This window comes from Nycticebus coucang, chromosome 10, assembly GCF_027406575.1.
Source record: "Nycticebus coucang isolate mNycCou1 chromosome 10, mNycCou1.pri, whole genome shotgun sequence".
NCBI classification, from domain to species: domain Eukaryota; kingdom Metazoa; phylum Chordata; class Mammalia; order Primates; family Lorisidae; genus Nycticebus; species Nycticebus coucang.
Window position 1 is genome coordinate 78,499,737 of NC_069789.1, and position 22,360 is coordinate 78,522,096.

Consider the following 22,360-nt stretch of genomic DNA (forward strand, 5'->3'; position numbering starts at 1 on the left):
CCTAGATGCCAGGCCTTAAATCCTTCAGTGGACCTCAAATTGTCAAACATTTCTCCTTACTAGCTAAGGAATGCTGGCTAGATGCACTGAAGTATACATGTGTATTGTACTAATCAGCTACTTGTTCTATGAAATACTTTTGGAAACTTACCCCACTATGCTAAAATTTCACTCCAACAATGCTCTTCTACTTCACACTAAATAAGGTTTCAAATAGATCTGCCTCATTCTATGATCTTCACAGTGTTAGAATGATACTTAAAAGCATATATTTGTTAACTTCAAATAAATACATATTTGAAGAAAATATTAGTGTTTCAGGTTGAACCAAAGACAAAACTGACTAGATTCTAGACTAGAATAACTTACAAAGTGAAGAGTTCATTAAGGTAGAAACCCTGCCTACCACCCAACCAATTAGAGTGTATGGCTTTCATGGATCAGAGCTAGAAGCAATCTCAAGAGGTCATCTATCCCAACCCCCTGCTATTTATTTAGTTGGACTGTACCTAAACCGACCAAGAAACATGGCTGTCAATCCAACTCTCCAAAAAAAAAAAAAGAAAAGAAAAGAAAAATCCACAGATTCTCCCAGCAACCCACTATGTATTTTGACCGAAAATTTAAGATTTTAGTTCTGACCTCAGGAATCTGGTTTTTTATTTTTCAATCAAATAATCCTTCATATATCTGAATACTTACTATGAAACTATTTAGATTTGCTTGTTTTCTCCCAGGCTGAATACCCTAGGACATTAAAAAGTAAGCTATTTCGTTCACACATCCAATCCCGTAAATGATAGATAATGGGCTAAGTTTAAACAGGGCACTAAGAAACAGTAAATAGCAGGGGATTCTAAAAGCTAATTTTAAAACAAACTATTATAATTATAAGCTCTTAAAACATAGAAAGTAACAACTTAAAAATACCTCAGCATATAGATACCCAGAAATAACCAAGAGATATGAAATGTTCTTTTGAGACTATCTTGCTTATTGTTGATCCCAGTGCCTAAAACAGTGACTAATATACAACAGACAAGTATTTCTTGACTAAATGAATTTAAAATACAGGTAATACTCAATTTTGAGTCTCTCCTTATTTTATATAACATATTATGTTTAAACTGCTGCTTTAATACATTAACAAAAGATTACTTTCGTATATAGAAATAGAACAAAAGTTAATTTTATCTCCTTACACAAATTAGTAAAGCATTTTCCTTGTGAATGAAATTCTTATTCCTTTTCTTCCAATTACCACAAATTCTAATGGATAAAAGCACAATAAAAATAATGAGCTTGGTTTGCTGAACAGCCATTTATTAAGTAACAGAATCATATCTAAGAAGGCAAAAACCATCAAAAGTAGTACTTCCAAAACTGAGGAGTTATTACCTTTTTTCCTACTTTAATACTTTCTGCCAAATGGCAGCTAGTCAGTGAAAATACTGGCTATACTGTTCTGCTTTATATGTGCCTATGTATTGTATCTCAGTTTAAATTGAAGGGATGTTACATGTAAGAATGTCATATGCAACCTTGGTCTCTAACTTTACAAGCAATGTATGTAACCTAACCTTGTATATAACACCATAGTAATCTGAATAAAAACTTTTTAAAAAGAAAAAAAATAATTTTATATGCTTCAAATTTAATTTTTATTAATAGTTCATAGTTAAGTAATGACATAAAAACTAGGAGTCAGTTTCCTCTAAATCTTATGACTCCTGATCTAAATGAGATAAAAATTCTTTGTTTTTGAAATCTAACCTTAAATTGTTCTTCCAATTTTTCTCGAAGAGGGCTCAACTTTTCCAAGCTCTTACTCAGGTATACGTGACCGTGGAATTTAATAAAGGCCTTGATGAAGTCAGAAATACCCCACTTGGTTTTCACCTCATCCCGGCTGAAATGAAAAAAAATTTCCATAAATCTTCAGCAGTAAAATAGCTAAAACCATTTCAAGGCATTGGCTTGCAAAAACATGTTATTTGAGCACCTGATACACAAGAAGATTCTGCATCTAACTTTTGAACTGCAACACATTCAGATAAGTCAGTATTCAGCAGCTCGTCTCTTTTACTGGAAACAAATCATACTCTGGTTGGAAATTCAGTAAATATACACAAAACTATTATATCTATATGTTTAGAAATAAGAGAAACACAGATAACTGGCCATTATTTCCTATAAACAAAAATATAAAAGCTTAAGGGTTTAGGTTAAACAAAATCCTCTTGGAAAAAGGTCAATCTTACCTTTCCAGTGCTTTAGAAAGTGCTTTTTGTAGATTGGTGGAGGCAGCTGGGAAAGGGAACTTCACAGCAATGCTTCTGCAGTAGTAGAAAATTGTGGTCAGATGGTCTCCTTTGGAAGAAGCTAAGATAGCCAACTGATTGTAAGGCTGACCTATAGGAAAAAGTGAAGATTCTAAAGTAACTGAAGAACAACAGTCTTGCTATCAGAGTACCAATGATCAGTTTTTAAATCCTCAAATTAACAATGGAGACTATTTTATAAGACAAATCTTATGATTACCTCATTATAAATTAATATAATGTAAAACAACACACTTCAGTGATGGTACATACTATTTTACCTAAGTTAAAATGTCTTATAATTAGGGTGGAGAGCACTACAAGTTCAAGTAAGTCTTCAGAAAAGCTAGATAGCATTTTGAACTTTATGGGCTAAAGGTCTCTATCACAACTACTCAACTCTACTATTATATCGTGAAAGTAGTGATAGACAATTTGAAATGAATAGTGTGGTCAAACTGTTGTCCCTGCTTTAGTTGATAGAGTCTAAAGGAATTTCAATGTGGCTTAAAAAAAAAAGATTTATATCATCAAACATCTACTGTAATTACTTTATTTGTTTTGCATGTTTGTTTGTTTGAGACCGAGTCTCACTTGGTCACTCTCAGACCCTCAGTAGAGTACCGTGATGTGTTAGCTCACAGCTGTTGGGTTCAAGTGATCCTCTTGCCTTAGCCTCCTAAGTAGCTGGCACTACAGGCGCCCACCGTAACGCCTGGCTATTTTTTAGAGATGGGGTCTCGTTCTTGCTCAGGCTAGTCTTGAACTCATGAGCTCAAAAATCCACCCGCCTCGGCTTCCCAAGTGCTGGGATTATAGGCATGAGCCATTGCGCCCGGCCCTGTAATTACTTTAGAATCACTGCTAATACCTATTTTAGGGCCATCAAAAGACAAAAGCACTTTTAGATAACACATCATTTTTCTAGGAGGAAAAGAGTAGTATTTAAAGAAATAATTATACTATAAGTAATTAGGATGTAAGAGTTGTAGAAACAATATTAGATTGAATTAAGAAAAAGTCTATTTATACTGTTTTACTGAAAATAAAAGTAATCTTATTTGTAAAAAAGGGGGGAGAGGTCATTTTGGGTTACACAAAATGTACAGTTACAAGGAAAAATGATGCACAATACCAAAACTCAGTATTTATTGCTTTCATAAAATTTGAATGGTGAGTCTCAAGTTATTTGCCATATTGCTATAAAGAACGAAGTGTCATGTTCAACCTAAGGTTGACAGGTCCACTCACCATTGGAGGGGACAAGCTGAGCTGCATGCCTATAGTAGGACTCTGCCTGGCTGGTCTGGTTTCTGTATCGAGCTAAGAAGAAAAAAAATTTAGTTTAAAAACAAAAAGAAATCCAGTAGGAGAGTATTTCCAAAACAGCTAGTTTTCTTTAAATTCATTGAAGTTATTTTAAGATCATTAAAGACAGAAAAGCCTTTAAAACAAATTAACTATAGGATTATGTGTGAGGTGTCCATCGGCCTTCCCTGTTATGGACATCCAGCATGTAACCAATTTTAAAGCTTACCTAGCCCCCATTTTCAGGTCCTCCAGTGTCATGCATCACCAGCTCCCACTATGGACTATGCTGGTGACCTGGAGCCGGCCCACAAGAAGGGGTGAGTTATATGGCACTTAAAAACAAAACAAAATAAAAACCACTATACAATATGATCTGAAAATTATATATTGCTTTTTCAATATTTTATAATGTGATTTTGAAGAATCCCTCATATCTACTGCAATATTAAGTATGCGTGTGGAAAAATTACATTTAAGGCAAAAACAATCTAAACATACTATCACTGACTGTCCCTGCTGAACTCACTGCTTACTTTGAACCCCCTCCTCTCCTGGAGTCACCGATTTGACATTAAGAAACCTAAAAACTTTAAACTTAAAAGCAGCAACGTTCTCCATTCCTTGTTATTGGAGGACCAGCAAAACATAATCCTATAGTTAATTTGTTTCACAACCTTTTTAGGTCACCTTAAAGGAATGAACAAGAATAAATAAGTTATATATTATTCCGAGATAAAATATATATAATGGAAATGAAAATTTAACTTTAAAAAGGAAGCAAAACTAAAAGTGAGCTTACAGTGTATTGGTAAGAAGGAAAGTAAGCAATCTAGCTTCAGAAGGAGTAATTTATATACCCCATTTATTTTAAAAAACGTGGATACATTTAATTTAGAAAATATTATGGCACCACTTTGAAAATTTAGACTTGATTATATTTTTGCTATTTATTTGCCTACATTTACATAAAGTCTGAATAAAAGGTTGGGTTTTTTTGAGTTAAACACAGTTTTACTATGTTACCCTCGGTAGAGTGCCATGGCATCACAGCTCACAGCAACCTCAAATTCTTGGGCTTAAGCAATTCTCTTAAATAAAAGTTAAATCTTAATATAAGAGTTAACTTCTTTCAAGATCCCCTGCCAATCACAAAATATTGAGAAATTCTTAGTTCCCTAAAATACATTTTATAAATTTTTTGTGCATGTTTAGCATAAAGGAAGAGTTTCCTTCCATGATTACTCCAAAGAAAAGAGCAGAAGTATTATCAATTCCTCCCGATCAAAGGCTCACCAATGTCTCCAAGGTGGACGAGGCAGTGCTGGCAGATATAGGAACAAGAGCTAGACTGTGGCTTCACTATGGCGCTGGTATGCGTCTGTTTATTGCTGATAATTCCCAATTGGGAAGACTTCACACGGCATGGTAAATCTACATTAAACACTGTACACAGTTCTTGTAATAACTAAAAGAAAAAAAATGAACAAGATTTAGTAATAAGTCACAACCTGTAAGTCAGAAGTACTCTAACAGAAATGTTTGTACAGTGTGAGGTATCTACCTAGTATCAAACACTGCTTAGACCTGAGTAAAACTATATGAAAATTACTATTATTATTCTGAGATAGAGACTTCCTCTATTACCTGGGCTAGAGTGTAATGGTGCAATCATAGCTTGCTGTAACCTAAAACTTCTGGGCTCAAGTGATTGCCCTACCTTAGCCTCCTTAGTAGCCAGGACTATAAGCATGGCATTATGCCTAGTTTTTTTTTTTTTTTTTGTAGAGATGAGGTATCACTCTGTTGCTCAGGCTTATCTCAAATTCCTGGCCTCAGGTGATCTTCCTGCCTTGGCCTCCCCAAGTGCTAGGATTATAGGCATGAGCCACTGTACCCCACCTGTATGAAAATTATATGGTAACCATTCATAGTCTAACTAGTATCATTCATTCTAAGTCCTATCTTTTGAATTCTCAAGTATTACAGCAATCTATGATGTGCATTTAAAAGGAACACCAGCATTTTAAAAAGAGATTATTTACCCAAATAGGAGTTTCAGGCAATTCAGCAAGCAAAGATAAGCAAGAAATTCCATGAAATTATCTATCTACTCTCAGCAACACCCAAAAACTATTAAAGACTGGTTGGTTACAATTTAGACTTAAATGCAAGCCAAGGTATTGATTAGACATTTGCAATTTCTTGAGATTTCTTTTCTTAAGATATATGACAACTCTTTTCAAACATAATAAACTTCAAAGTACTACAAACCTTATCTAGATCACCCATTCTGATTTCCTCTCTTTCCTATTTTACAGTCTGAGGGGCTCTTCCTCCTAGTCAGAGCTAACCTCTCTGCTCATACCTGCCTGATATTCCTTTTTTTCTGTCTCCTGCCAGTTATCTTCTTCCAGTCTCCGCCAGAATCTCTCTCTACTTTCAGCCTCTTATGCTTCTTTCCTGTGATCTATACATTTCAAGTGTTTTCCCTCAGAAAACGAAAGCAAAAAACAAAACACCACTAAAACCCTCTCCCTTGACCCTAGATTCCTATCTAGCAACCTTCAAATTTCTCTTCTCACCCCAACATCTACCACCACTCTACTGAAACTATCAGTTACTTAATAGCCAAACACAACGGACAATTTTTAGTTGTCACTTTATTGGACCGCTCTGCTGTACTTTAAACAGCTGCTTATGGTTGATCACTGAGCTTTTCTACTTCTATTTCTCCAACCCATTCCTTTTCAGTTTCCCTCATTAAAATGCTTTTCTCCTCCCATCTTGCTTGCCAAGGGGTTAATTCTTGGCTTCCACATAGTTTTTCACAGTATATTCTAATTTATTCCAATATTTATTTACAGACATATTCAAATATTATTATATTCGTTCAAATATTTGGCTACTATTTCAGACATATAAGTCAGAGATACAAAAATGAGTAAGAAAATCTGTATCCTAAAAAGCTTGTAGCCAAATGAGCAAGTCAGACACAAAAAGAATAAGGAAAAGGGTAAAGGTATATGGAGAGGATAAAGAGAAAAGAAGAAAAGGGAGGGAGAGAGAAAACATGATACACAGCATAAGCCAACAGAATAGTCTATGTTTATAGTAACTTCATTCCCTAGGTTATTTGATACATTTGTCTCACTTTATCCTTGTTATAAATTAGCAGGAATATAGTATATGTAGGTATGAAATGCATTTTTCATATGAAGATATAAAGGCAGCAGAAATAATCAAGTGATTTGACTAAGGTTACAGAATTAAAAATACCTTGATTCTATCACAGCTCTTTATAACACATACAGAATTCAAAATATAAAATGAGATACCCTAAGATAAAAACCACTTTCATAACTGAATATAGACTCTGCACATCCTTTCTCATCAAGCACAGGAAGTATCCACTTCATCTTTATTTCTACCTGTAAAGGGCAAGATATTTGCAGACATAAAACTGTGTCAACAAGTTAATGCCCTAAATGATTAGAGTTAAGAAGCAGAAAAGGCACAAAGTACAAGAAAGGAGTAAAAATGGAGGAGAAAAAAAGGCTGTGGGAGATGGCAAAAAGAAACATGAGAAGACCAAGAATTCACTAGGTACTGAAAGAAAAGATTGGAAAACTAGGCAAGACTGAATATCTAGCAAGGTGAAAACAGTAAATCAAACATGGTTGGAACATCATGTAGAATGTCTTCTAATAAAATTTCTGCCTGAACCAGGAGTTTAAGTGGAGGTATCAGACAAAAAAGCTTCAAGGATTCTGGGAAAGACGGCTCTAGATGCTACAGAGGCCATAACAAGACAGAACCTAAGAAGAGAAACAGATGTTTCATAAGTTAAACAAAACTATATCCCACTTTTATTTTATGTACGCTGACCCTGACGTGCTTTAGTGAGGTAGTAGTTTCCTAAATCTAGATGGGTAACTGACAAGAAGTTAAGTTACTTCATTATACAAGTACTGAACAGGAGATACTCCTAAGGCTAAGACTACAGCTTTATAATTAATGCCCCTTGTTCTTCCCAAACTCCAATCATAGAACTGTAAAACTGGAAAGACAATCTATGAGCATTTGTTCACTCTATTCTCACAATGAGAAAGCTAAGTGCCACAGAAGTCAGAGACGTGCTCAGTCACAATTAGCTATACAGCAGTTATTAGAAGAGTTTATGAGTCCCTATTTATTAAGTGATCTTTTATTCCATATCTCCTCACCTCTATTCTCTATGGCAAAAATGAAGGATTAACTACAAAGGTACAGAATATCACCTTTGGACTATACAGAAACTTAATGATAATACTTTCTTTTTGGCTCCCCTTTTCTTAGAATAAAGACTATTGCTCTGCTCTTCAATGTTAAAAACAAACAAAAACAAAAACTAACCCAACAGCAGAATGGCAGAATGTTTTGTCTTTACTTTGACCAGAAAATTGGTTCTCACTCTGGAGGCTGAGGCAGGTGGACTGCTTGAGCTCAAGAGTTAGAGACCAGCCTGAGCAAGAGCAAGACCCCGTCTCTAAAATAATAGTCAGGTATTGTGGTAGGTGCCTTTAGTCCCAGATACTTGGGAGACTGAGGCAGGAGGATCGCTTGAGTCCAAGAGTTTGAGATTGCTGCTGTGAGCTATAATACCAAGGCACTGTGAGCTATGATACCAAGAGTGACAAAGTGAGACTTTGTCTTCCCCCACCAAGAAAAAAAAAAAAATTGGTTCTGCTTACAGCATCATGTTTTAACTGGTTAACAAAATGATAGCTAAGAAGTAAGCCATATTCACAGAAAATGTGACTGTAGATAACCACATATCAGCTTCTTCTCAATCCATTCCAATCATATTGGAATCTATCCAATCTTATTGTTCTCCTGAAGTTATATTTCATCAAATCCAAGGATACCATAAATTCTAAGATGAACCATTATTTAACACAATACTCAGAGGAAAAAATATTCACTAATTACATGGTGACTTGCCATCTATTATAAACTTACCCCCTATTTCACAAATGTTAAAATATTTTTTAAAATGTTTTGGAAATGAAGAAATATGGTACTCATTAATAACTTCCACGTTATCAAATCTAATTGGTCACATTTTAAATCTTACTTGACTTCCTAGCAGCACTCAACAGGGTTGATCACTGCCTCCCTCCTATTGAAATGCTATGCTCTCAGCTTCTGAGGGACCTCTCTCTGTAATCTTCTCCTACCACAATGGTAACTTATGCTAAATCCGCTCTCATCTGACTGAAACGCTGAAAGCAATCTAAGTCAGGATTTTTTTACTGTAATCATAATATTTACCCTGGCTCTCATCTTTCCACTAGGCTCCAAACTTTTTTATCCAATTACCTACTTGACATCTCTACTATGATGTCCAATGGACATCTAACTTAACAGACAAAGTTGGTTTCCCCCTAACGTTCCCCATCTAAGTAAATGATACAACCATTCAACTGGCACAAACCTAATCTAATCCCGTCAGAATAAATCTTATTGGCCACACTTCTATCCACTTCTTTTCAGTACAGTAGCATCCTAACTAGCATTCATTACTGATGCTCATATCCAGAGTTATCTTTTCAAGATGCAAATATAATCACGTCAAGCCCTTGTTTGCTCTCCAAAGGCTTGCAATTATACTTAGGATTAAAATTCAAAACTTATCTTACACTATAAGGTCATACACTGATCTGGAATTTATTTCCTTCCTCAACTTGGTGGCTAAATCAGCATTGTGTGTAATGAAGAAAGATGTGTGTAACATTATTATTAGTAACACCATTAACTGAATTATCAAATTAAGACAATGTAAAAATGGCAAGTGAAAAGTCCCATAAAAGTTGAAATCTGAAAAGTCTGAATTGTCATAATGTATGAATAAATAAGTTTATTCATGCTTATTCTACAATTATCAGATTTGCTCAACCACTGCCTGTGCAATGCAAATAGGAGAGAATCAGTGCTTACTTTAAGAATTTCAAAGTTAATTTTAAAATTAAATTACTCATATATTTTCCCTTATAAAACCATTTGTGAGTCATTTAAATGATTTTATTACTCATCTATGTGTGTGTTTTTTACAAATATCATGCCCCCTCATAAAAATAATGACTCTTGTGCTTTACTTACTTGCAAATTTGCTTTGATTTACCAATGTCTAGTTAAACTCTTGGAAATGTGTCACCTGTGTGTCACATCATAAAGGAGTTAAGAACCATTTTTCAAGATGACAAACCAATCTATAGAATGGCTACTATAAAAATGTACCACAGGATGGGCAGCGCCTGTGGCTCAAGGAGTAGGGCACCGGTCCCATATGCCGGAGGTGGCAGGTCAAACCCAGACCCGGCCAAAAAAAAAAAAAAAGTACCACAGGAAGAAGAACCTTTCTCCCTCCAGAAGAGCCAGCTGTGCCACCTTCCTCCTACTGCTCCCACGTCAGTCACAATCCCAGTCTAGCTTCCATTCATAAGGGAAAGGACAGAGATCTGAATCAGACATTTTAAAAATGAAGTTTTAAAACTGGACTACACTTCAAATGCTGAAAGCAACCAGAATGTTACAGAATCTAATCATGGGAATCCGGGAATTCAACAGAGCATAGCTGAAAGCACTGATGGGGGGTGGGGGGCAGGGGAGATACCACTTTTGTTAATATCTCACTGAACTAAGACTACACAGTTAACATAAAGCTAAATTATATAATGTAATGTATTATTTTTCACTATTTAATAACACAATTTTCTCAACTAAAAGAAATCATGAATATAAGTTGTAATAGTTTCATGCTTCCATTTTACAGTTATACCATAATTTATTTAACTATTACTCTATTATAGGACATTGGTATTGTTTTCAAGTGTTAAGATTTAAATTATAATATCTACTTTGTTCCTTTAAATGTGATTATTTTCCTAATTATTAAACATCAATTGATCTGTGAACAAAGGAAAAGAATTTATTGTAAAACAAATCCCTGATAATGTCCATACTTCAAAAAACTCTAAAATGAAAAGACAACAGTAGAAACTAGTGAAAAAATGTTACAAATAACGACCTTTTGCAGAAACAATAATATCTATCAACAGTGTTTAAACTTTTCCTCATCTAATGATTTCAAATTGAAGAACTGGTCCTCAGGAAATAATCCAGTATTAAAGAAAATGCTTCATACACAAAGATGATAATCAAACTGTTTAACCAGGAAAAACTTGCATTATGTTCATAAAGCAGATCCGAGACTGGATATACAGTGTGCTCTTAACTATCTAAAAAAGTATAAAAAGACTAAAAGGATATATATTAAGTTGTAATTTATCCTGAATGGGAAAATTAATAAATTTTCTTTTTTGGTCCTTTTGTAATTCTCAAATTTCTTAAAGCTAGTATGTATTATTTTTATAATCAAAAAATAAAAATGTAGGGTGGTGCCTGTGGCTCAAGGAGTAGGGTGCCGGCCCCATATACCGGGTTCAAACCTGGCCCCAGCCAAAAACTGCAAAAAAAATACATAAATAAATAAAAATAAAGAATTAATCATGATTTTTAAAAAAATGTATCTATTAATACATCCATTTCATTTAGACTGGATATTTCCTTCAAGGTGAAGATTTTGCCTTAGTTGTTTTATAGCTTTAGTATAGAGTATTGTATCTTATAAACAGTAGGCTACTTGCAAAATGAATTAATCTTTAACACCTGTTTTTTTGTTTGTTTGTTTGAGACGGAGTCTCACTATGTGGCCTTCCATAGAGTGCCGTGGCATCACAACTCACAGCAACCCCCAACTCTTGGGCTTAAGCAATTCTCTTGCCTCAGCCTCCCAAGTAGATGGGAATACAGGCCACAATGCCACAATGCTTACCACAATGCCCGGCTATTTTTTTGTTGCAGTTGTCATTGTTTAGCTGGCCCAGGCTGGGTTTGAACCCGCTAGCCTTGGTGCATGTGGCTGGCGCCATAACCACTGTGCTACGGGCACCGAGCCTTTAACACCTGTTTTGAGGATTGGTTAGTGGCACAACAATCACTCTCTACAGAAGTATCTCCTCTGCAGAAGTACCAACCTACACTGCTAAATGGTGAACTGTGATGACCGTTTTAGTCTAAGTAAAACATAAATAATGTCTATAAGATTATGTTTGATATCTTTCAACACAGAAATTCTTTTCTTTTTCTTCAAAGAAATAGTAAAACCAAAATGAAGCCAAAATACAGGTAGCAATAGTCAAGAAACACTATACGGAGAAATGTTCAAGATTTCTTTTAGGGTAAGATCCTCAAAACCTTGTCTTAACATAAGATGTTAATCTAAATATGAAAATTTTATTAACTTATAAATGCTATGACAAATGGATAAAATGAAAATATTCTGAAGAATTTTTCTGAGAATTTTAAAGAAAATTCCATGATTGAAATTAAAATTTATTTATTCCTTTATCTTGCCTGATTTAGAATTTATATCAGGATGGGACTAAAGGAAAGCTTCTGAGGATGACAAACAGCTTATTCAAACTGAGGAAAAGCTATTCCATTTCTTAGGTAGTTTAATAACCTTTCAAATCCAGATAAATTCCACTGTATAAATACCATGAAAACTCACTTGACACTACAAATTTTAACTATTTCTTATTTGGCAGAATATAGCTGTTACTTTGATAATGGCTATACTCACACTTACAGATTTGCATTTGGTCTTATACCACTTCTAACTACTTCTGCTATTTCACTAAGGCTTCGCTCTCACTATTCTTTTTCTATTCATATAATTAAACCTCCAATGTTTAAGCCAAAATATTGACCTTTTAAAGAACAGAACCTTTCTTTTCTTAAAGGTCTTAAGGGTAAACAATTTGGGACATTTATATTCATTTGAGATTATAGGTGATGAACTCCTACATGGCCCACATAGTAGTTATACATAGTATTAACTTGAACAAAAGATATGTACAAAGACCAGATTATTTAGTATTAATATTAGAAAAATTGTTATACAATGCAAAACTCACCTGAGTATAGAAGCCACTAGCTGCCTCTAGGAACAGAGAAAGATTTGCCTGAACTTCACTCCGATTCGGGTTTGCTCGATTCTTTGCCTGGCCTTGTAGTGTTGTGATCTGATTCTTAAAGGCGTGATTCCAGCTGAAAACAAAATGTAATTCTATTTGGTATAGCAGTGACTCACTGGGGCAGACACTGGTCCCCCTGAGAACAAGAAAGAACTGTTTGTTATAATTATACTACACTCAACAGTGAACCTGCATTAAAGTTACTCATTTATTTAAATAACTTCATGATCCCCTTTGAACAAGATTAGACATGTAGCAGAATCCAACTGTAGAACATTTAACAAATGTTCAAATAATCAGAACATTTTTCTTCAGCTGTTAATCTTTTAAAGCTAGAGTTAAGAGTCTATACAGTGGCAAGATCAAAGTAAAAATAGGTATTAACAAATTTCCACACATTGTGCCAAAAATAATGGACTATACCCTAACTAAGTGACAAGCACGGGGGGAGGGGAGGGATAGATTTTTGTAAATATTAAGCATATTCCTTATTTCTGTAAAAGCTATTTCCAACAGCATCCATTCCATTTCTACTTAAGAGTTTTATGTATTTCTCTTGTGATTAACATTTTCTTTAGAGCTTGAAATATAAGCCACATTTCAACTTTGCCAATTTAAAATAAGTAACAACACAATGATGAAATATGGCATGCCAAAATTGTGTTATAAAATGTCTTTCATTAATCAAATAACATAAAGAAATCAGTTTAAAATCAGTTATGGTGAAGGGTTGGGAGTGGGTGGGGAGAGAAGAACTAAGATAAAGTGAAGATATTACTGGCTGGATAAAAGCAGCAAACACAGATGAAGGGTTTACAACCTACCTGGAAAGTACCTAATTCTTTATCAACATCAATTTTTGAGGCTCTAGAGCACAGGAAGTTTTTAATGATTCAGGAGGGCAATCACTCCTACAGCATTTTTGATGACATCTTATCCTTGGCTCTAATATCACAGGATAAGGATTTTGACTGGTCATGACTTAGCTCTATTACTAGATTTCCTAAAAATATAAAGTATTTAAGAAAGGTGTGAAAGATAGGAAAACCTGAACTTCTGCACAACTTAGGGTAATGGGTATTACTAGATAGAATACTCTTAACTGACTTAAATTTCTATTAAGCTAATGTCTGTTCCAAGCACAAAACACATTTATTTACTCACTTCGGAATCTGGTCATCTGCCATTTCACCTCTCATAGAAAGAACAAGTGGAATAGTCTAAATACACAAAATCTTTCTTTAGTTTTACTGGGGAAGAAAAAGGAAATGCTATTTAACTAAAAAGAAGAATTTTCCTTAGAATGCAAATAAATCTTCCTGTCCAAGAAATTCATAGTATCAAATTTACCAAAGAAAGATTTTTCTAAAGCCCACTCTCGAATTTTTTAAACCATGGCTTAAACATAAGCCTGCATACAAAGAATTAAAATATTCTTAGCATTTGAGGTATAGTTATTTTCCTGATATGCTATAAAAGAGCTGCCTTAATGACCTTAATAAGATTCAATTCTAAACATTTCTCCTCTTACCTCCAAAAATTGTATCTGAAATAATACCAAATATTAGAATTTCACTCCATTGAAAAAGCTTACTCTGAAATATGGTTAAAAAAACATATAACCAACCAAACTATTTTAAAGTCTTGGTGAAGCTGTTGATCTCACAGGGACATCCCAAGTGGTAATACTTACAGATCCTGTTCTACTTTCTTGTCTAAAGCATATTCCAAATCGGTAACTAGCATTTTCTGATACAGGTCCTGCAGAGCTTGCCTGGATGTCCAGACTTCAGCTGGACCCAGCTTAGAATCTGAGTAACAAAACACAAACATTACAGTAGATAGATAGATAGACGGACAGATAAAACCATTAGACCACACCAAAGATTCCTTCCTTCTCTATTCCCTAAAGCAAAATGTGCTTTAAGTATATTCCATAGACTACTGCAGAAATTTCTTATCACTACATTTCAAATTATGACTTTCACCTTTTGGCTAATGACCAAATTTGGTTTAAAATGCTTCTGTGTTTTCAGCTTTGGAATCATAAAATGAAAATGGCTAAAAAAAAAAAAGAATGGTTGGCCCTTTGGTTTCATTCTAAATTTCTACCTATTCACATCATAGAAAGTCATATGCCACATAGTAAGTCACTCCATCTGAAATAACAGACTGCCAAGTTGGTCTGTTTATTCTGATTAACTGTATCTCTTTTTCCGAAGAAGCTTTCTTCTTTTTCTTTTGAATCATTCCCACAAATATCCTTACAGAATTCTAAGTCAGCTCACCACCCAGCAGTTGCTTGAATATTCTGCTGTTGCTCCAATAAAGCCATCACAGTGAGCATTATTGTATTTTGCTGTATGATGGCCACCTTTTAGCCTGAATTTTTGAGAGAAAAATTAAGGGTACACATTATACATGGGTAGTATGGCTTGGGAGTGGTGGACCTCCTGCCTGGGCTTGCTGAGTATACTGGGAGTGCACTGGGAGGATCCCAGTCCAGGAGGATTTGGGATCTGGTGGAAGCAGGCTGGAGCAGGCCTCCACCAAGTGCTGCAATCAGGGGAGGGGGCGTTGGTGGGGCTGATGAGGAGGGGTGCAGTTGTGTTGGGTGAGCACTGAGGCCCAAATCCCAGTTGCAAAGAGGGTACTGGGAGCCCCACATAGGCCCCAGGGACCCCCCTGGCTGCCCATAGGCTGAGCGGCCTCAGAAGCTCCCAACCTGTAGGTCACAGCCCCCAACATGGTAGGGAGGTAAGGACTCCTGAGAGAGAGCGAAAGAGCAGCCTTCACAGAGGGTGATCTGCATGTTTGCCAGGGGTGTGCTAGCCTCCCCAGGTTTGTTAGTCTTAGTGGAGAGCCAGCTGGAAAATCAAGGGGTATTTTCCTGAAAGTTTGGGGAAAAAACATGGGTGCACATTATATACAGGAATGCATTTTACCCAGCAAAATACGGCATTTTAATGAATGGCAGACTGCTTTCCAAGACGCTTTTGTGAGCAATCCACACTTGTTATTTAATGTAAAGAAGGACTGGTTAGACATTGAGATTAAACTGATCAAAAAGCCAAATGAGGGCGGCGCCTGTGGCTCAAGGAGTAGGGCGCCGGTCCCATATGCCGGAGGTGGCGGGTTCAAACACAGCCCCGGCCAAAAAAAAAAAGCCAAATGAGATACTGAGTATAGGATGAAATCAGGAGGTCAGGCTATCTGTAATGTATACAACTATAAATAATGTAAAATTGGGGCCACACAAGTCTGCCAAAGTCCTGTAAGGCCTGTTAGCCTTTCTGATTACTGGGCTTGAGTGCATAATTGATAGTAAACTGCCTTAGTGGAATAACTTAAAAACAGACTTTTCAATTATATACTTCTAGTAACTAGTTAGACTATTTGGTTGCAGTTAGGAGTTCTGCTGCTGCACAACAGCATAATCTTCACTGTTCTTTAGGTTTGCAATTCTATAATGTCTATAGAATCTATAGTCTATAGTGTCTATAGTCATCACAATCCTATTCTGCAAGAGAATCTCCTGGATATGTGAGTTAGGGCTCCCAAGAGTTTGCTGGCTAGAACAGTCTATTATCAATTCATGGTCCCTTACTAAGTTTTTAATCACTAAATAATAGATTTATAGACTTATTCAACGTTTCAACTCATCATTGGCAAGAAAGGGAACTGTAAGAAATCAAGTCTTACCTATCAGACAGACCATCATTTAAATGAGTAGATTTAATATCTTAAAGTTCCTGGGCAGCCTATGGTCCCCTATTCGAGTCAAACCCTAAGACTACTTACTAAGGATGTTCAATACTTAAGAAAAAGTAAATGGCACAGACAGCTTAATGTTGCTCCGTGCATTGCTTCTGTCACACAATACAGAACATGCTTTCATTCTCTCTCTTTTTTAGAGAGATGAGATCTCACTCTGTGGCTAGGCCAGAGTGCAGTGGCACCATCATAGCTCACTGCGATGGCTTTATTGGAGCTCAAATGATCCTCCCTCCTCAGCCTCCCAAGTAGTTGGGACTATAGGTACATGCCACCATGCTTGGAATGCATATGCTTTCAATGACAATTCAAGAGTAGCTCAGAGCTAACACTGACACACACAACACAGATGATGATGATAATCTGTTAATAATGGAAAAAATTTAGGTGTTAACTAAGTAAATCTATAGTAAGCTTTCTTATTTGTATTTTCTTTGTCTTTTTCCTTGAACAAGTTGATAATGTATATACCCATGATATCTTAGAACATTAGCCTGGGATACCAGAGTTAAGAAAAAGACATCTGAACAGTCCTCTTCAATTATAAACCTTGACACGTGTGTTGGTTACCACAATAATTTAATAATTCTTCATAAATTTCACTTCAGAACTAAATTCTTTAAAAATTATAATATCCATTATCATATATTCCTCTTACATTTAGCATACATTATAATGGAAGGCATACTGATGACTATATAATCATTACCATGTATTTCCTAATTTTGGAGTAAAAATCATCTCCTTTCAGTGGCTAAGTTCAATAGTTATTCTTCCAAAAAGACCTCAGCTACTATTCAAGCCACAAAGATACGGGAGAAAAGAAAGTAAGGCAGCAAGGGAGCTCACTCAACTTCAAGGATGTTCAGTAGAGTTTTCCTAGAACTACTTCTTCTGAAGGTTTACCTACTACTCCAGTTTTGGTAATTATAAATAGGAAAAGAACATTTTCCCAGGAAGATACTGATCTGATATCATAAGATACTTAGGTTTATATGGGGTATGAATTATTTTTTGGTGTGTTAAATCACTGGTAAGTTCATTAAAATTAAGTAAATAGATTCATTAAATTAAGTAACATTCAATTCAGTGTAGCATACATAAAATTCTTGACAGGTTATTTAAATGAGAATTCAAAGTATTAAAAACAAGTTATCATCCCTTTTGGCAACTAGAACAGGATTTAGAGCTAAGAGTAATACAGGAATGAGAATATCCTTCTATTAATAGTTGTGAAAAAGAAAACAAGCCAGCCAATACCTGTCATGTCAGCCTTCAGGACTTCTGCCTGCCTAGATGAGAAAAAAAGAACATGAGTTAGAAACAAAATAGGCCTAACCAACAACACAAGTAACACTAAAAGCTAAATGAAATAATATACTAGAGCGAGGCTGTATAGCAGGTATATTTGAGGTGCTGCAAATAATGTCCCAGGTAGCTCCAGGTCTTGGCAAATTGATGCCAAATACGTAAAAGTTTAGAGGATCATCAGTGGCCTCTTCTAAGTAGAGTTCACTTTCTTGCTGTTTTCCTCCAAAACAAATTTAATATTTAAATTATATTCATTAAATTAAAAAGTGTATCTTCATGCTGCCAGAAATTCTACTATGTTTCTCAATTCACTGGTCACCTTAACTATTTCAAATTTATACTCCTCTCAAGCTACTGATTCCTGTTCCCCTTCATTACCCCAAATGATAGTGCCATACCTCCGAGAAAACAGTTCCCACTTACACCTCATTTAAGGCCAATAAATTCCACTTTGGTATGCTCTTTCTAGATTTTCTGAAGCATTTTTCTTTTGATTAACCTCTCTTTAATTTTGAAACTTCAAAATTGGATCCTCCCTTCTCTTCAGCATTTATATATGTCATTTAAAAACCTTCTGCCTCTCATTCCCCTCTAACTGAGCCCTCTTTTCCGTCTCTCAAATTCATTGAGACTTGCCTGTATTAAAAAGGTCCAAAACAGAATTTATGACCCATCCCCAACCCCCATCTTTAGTTTTCTTTCTAATGTTTTTTCACCTTAGCAAATGTATCATGGTTTTCCAGTTGTGGAAGGCAAAAACCTGGAAGTCAATTATTCTCCTAAGCCCCTAACATCTATCATTTCCAGAAAAAGTTATCTACTAAATATATCTTGAATCTGTTGATTTCCCTTCATTTCTTCCTCAGCCATTCCCATTCAAGTGATAATCATTCCTTGGCTGCACTGTTGTAAAGCCATCAAATTACTTTTTCTATTTCACTCTTGTCCCATTTTGTTCTGCTCTCCTACTGCTGTCAGAGGAATCTTTTGAAGTGTCTTACAAAATTTTATAGTCTCAATGACCTTTCATTCTGTCCCCAAGTTGCAAAGTTACAAAGGATATATTTTACTATGCTTTCATATATCAGCTAAAACTTCATACTTGAGTATACACAGAATACCTTAGACTTTGAATCATGCATCTAACAGTTGTTTTCTCATTCCAAACAAGATGTGTTTTATAAAGATGAGTACCATTTCGGTATGCTAACATGCACCTACTGAATACCCAATTTCCAGTCAATCAAAGATTACATGGAGTATATAACAGGAACTTTCTATAGCCTGCTTCTCCTAGGGGCTATTCGCCAGTTGATAAACTATGATTCTTACAAATTCTAGAGCAGGCTTCTATTAATAAAGATCAAAATTTATTCCATATTTTTATAATAATATGCTATAATTTGCCCAAGAAAATCTGTAAAACTAAAAATTCAAACATTAATAGAAATAGGAAAATGTCTTAAAAACTATCCGACATAAATGTTAAAGCATTTTGAAAGTCTAGGAGTTTGAATTGCTCAGTATGACAAGAATAGAGGTACTTGCACATCTTTGTGCTGGTCTTTGCTAGGTTCTGAAAGAAGCACAAGTTAACAACTAAACTAACCTTACTAAATTGAATTTATAAAAAGATCGTTAAAAGGAAAATGTAACAACCCTAAGGAGACAGCTACAATTGTTCCTATTTTATAAATGAAAAAATTAAAGTTCCAAGACATAAAAAATTTATCCATAGTCAGGAAGTAATCAGGTACAGTTAGGTAAAAAGTCTGTTCTGATTCCAAGGTCCAAGTCATTTTCTATTCCTTTCAACTACAGTAACATAAAAAGCTAACATAGGCTTATCTAGGTTCAGTTTTGTACTCTATCGATTAAACATTAACATCTACTAGCATAAATTAAAAGATTTATTCATAAAGGAAATAAATGGTGTCTGAAATTTTAATCAAAAAGACCGTAAGAAGTAAATTTTATAGTCTAAAGCAGTGGTCAGTCTGTCAATGAGATTTCCTTTCACCTTAGTCACATCCATTCATTTCCATGTTGTCTATGGCTGCTTTCAGCTATAAGGGCAAAGCTGAACAGTTGTGACAGCAAACACATGGTCCACCAAGCTTAAAATATTTACTACCTAGCCCTTTTACAGAAAGTGTTTGCTGTCTCCTGCTCTAAGGCCCAGCCTTGATTGAAAGAATGAGAAATAAAATAGTTTGTAAGTTCCCAAACCAAATTACAGTTATGAGAAATCAAACAATAGTGTCTTCAGGGTGGCTCCTGCGGCTCAAAGGGGTAGGGCGACAGCCCCATATGCCAGAGGTGGTGGGTTCAAACCCAGCCCCAGCCAGAAACTGCAAAAAAATAAAATAAAATAAAATAAAATAGTGTCTTAAGAGTACAGATGTTTTTATAAGTTACTATCTTAATCTTGTCACAAAGAAGACTATATTAAAAAATATACCCTCAAATAATCCAGAACAGTTAATGCTTGTAGGCCATGCTAGATTTTTGACAGGACTGGCAAACTCTTTATAAACGGCTGACTTATATACTGTTATCCACTAACTCTTTTTTGTGTCCAAAACATTCTTCACATAGGTGGGAGGATAAAGTTAGCAGTTATTAACTCACAAAAGAAATCCTTCCCCTTCTTTTAATTATGACCTTTCCTTTTTGTTATAATGTCAATAGACAAGAAATCAAATCAATGGACACATTATCTTATATAAATGCCTTAATAAAGATTAGCACAAATATAGGTATTTCATTATTTTATATGATAAAAAAATACTACACTTTCACTGTCCTATTGGTTTTGTGAAAGACAGTCACGTCGACAGATAAACGCTACAGTTTATAGATAATGCTTATACAGAGAGACAAGAATTTTAAAATGTTTTCTCTTGGTAGATAGTTAGCAACATGAAGAATGAATTAAGAATCCAAGAATTAAAATCACCATGCTTTTGGGTTGGGAGTGGGGGCTCACATCTGCACTCTGGAAGGCCGAGGTGGGTAGACTGCTTGAGCTCAGGAGTTTGAGACCAGCCTGAGCAAGAGTGAGATCCTGTCTCTACTAAAAATAGAAAAGCTAAAACCTTCAAGGAAGAGCTTATATCCTGTACTGCAGAAATTATTCCAAAAAACTGAGGAAGAAGGAATCTTCCCCAACACATTCTATGAAGCAAACATCACCCTGATACCAAAACCAGGAAAAGACCCAAACAAAAAGGAGAATTTCAGACCAATCTCACTCATGAACATAGACGCAAAAATTCTCAACAAAATCCTAGCCAATAGATTACAGCTTATCATCAAAAAAGTCATTCATCATGATCAAGTAGGCTTCATCCCAGGGATGCAAGGCTGGTTTAACATACGCAAGTCCATAAACGTTATCCACCATATTAACAGAGGCAAAAATAAAGATCACATGATCCTCTCAATAGATGCAGAAAAAGCATTTGATAAAATCCAGCATCCTTTTCTAATTAGAACACTGAAGAGTATAGGCATAGGTGGCACATTTCTAAAACTGACTGAAGCTATCTATGACAAACCCACAGCCAATATTTTACTGAATGGAGTAAAACTCAAAGCTTTTCCTCTTAGAACTGGAACCAGACAAGGTTGTCCTCTGTCACCTTTACTATTCAACATAGTGCTGGAAGTTCTAGCCAATACAATTAGGCAAGACAAGGAAATAAAGGGAATCCAAATGGGAGCAGAGGAGGTCAAACTCTCCCTCTTTGCTGATGACATGATCTTATACTTAGAGAATCCCAAAGACTCAACCACAAGACTCCTAGAAGTCATCAAAAAATACAGTAATGTTTCAGGATATAAAATCAATGTCCACAAGTCAGTAGCCTTTGTATACACCAATAACAGTCAAGATGAGAAGCTAATTAAGGACACAACTCCCTTCACCATAGTCTCAAAGAAAATGAAATACCTAACGAAGGAGGTGAAGGACCTCTATAAAGAAAACTATGAACTCCTCAGAAAGGAAATAGCAGAGGATATTAACAAATGGAAGAACATACCATGCTCATGGATGGGAAGAATCAACATTGTTAAAATGTCTATACTTCCCAAAGCAATCTACCTATTCAATGCCATTCCTATCAAAGTACCTACATCGTACTTTCAAGATTTGGAAAAAATGATTCTGCGTTTTGTATGGAACCGGAAAAAACCCCGTATAGCTAAGGCAGTTCTTAGTAATAAAAATAAAGCTGGGGGCATCAGCATACCAGATTTTAGTCTGTACTACAAAGCCATAGTGGTCAAGACAGCATGGTACTGGCACAAAAACAGAGACATAGACACTTGGAATCGAATTGAACACCAAGAAATGAAACTAACATCTTACAACCACCTAATCTTTGATAAACCAAACAAGAACTTACCTTGGGGGAAAGACTCCATATTCAATAAATGGTGTTGGGAGAACTGGATGTCTACATGTAAAAGACTGAAACTGGACCCACACCTTTCCCCACTCACAAAAATTGATTCAAGATGGATAAAGGACTTAAATTTAAGGCATGAAACAATAAAAAT

General features: G+C 35.4%; 1 protein-coding gene across 5 annotated transcripts in view; it reads right to left on the bottom strand.

Moving 5' to 3' along the window:
- Positions 1 to 22,360, bottom strand: part of SMG7 (SMG7 nonsense mediated mRNA decay factor) — an 80,994-nt gene that overhangs the window by 25,320 nt on the left and 33,314 nt on the right. For 4 of the 5 annotated variants that reach the window (XM_053604607.1, XM_053604604.1, XM_053604606.1 and 1 more), the window contains exons 2-8: positions 17,744 to 17,775; positions 14,403 to 14,520; positions 12,650 to 12,782; positions 4,926 to 5,097; positions 3,573 to 3,644; positions 2,262 to 2,412; positions 1,774 to 1,909 (exon numbers count right to left, since the gene is read on the bottom strand). In XM_053604607.1, coding sequence (XP_053460582.1) covers positions 1,774 to 1,909; positions 2,262 to 2,412; positions 3,573 to 3,644; positions 4,926 to 5,097; positions 12,650 to 12,782; positions 14,403 to 14,520; positions 17,744 to 17,775 — 814 coding nt within the window. Of the gene's footprint in view, positions 1 to 1,773; positions 1,910 to 2,261; positions 2,413 to 3,572; positions 3,645 to 4,925; positions 5,098 to 12,649; positions 12,783 to 13,873; positions 14,200 to 14,402; positions 14,521 to 17,743; positions 17,776 to 22,360 lie in introns of those variants that run through there. The other variant, XM_053604605.1, reaches the window with a different exon arrangement.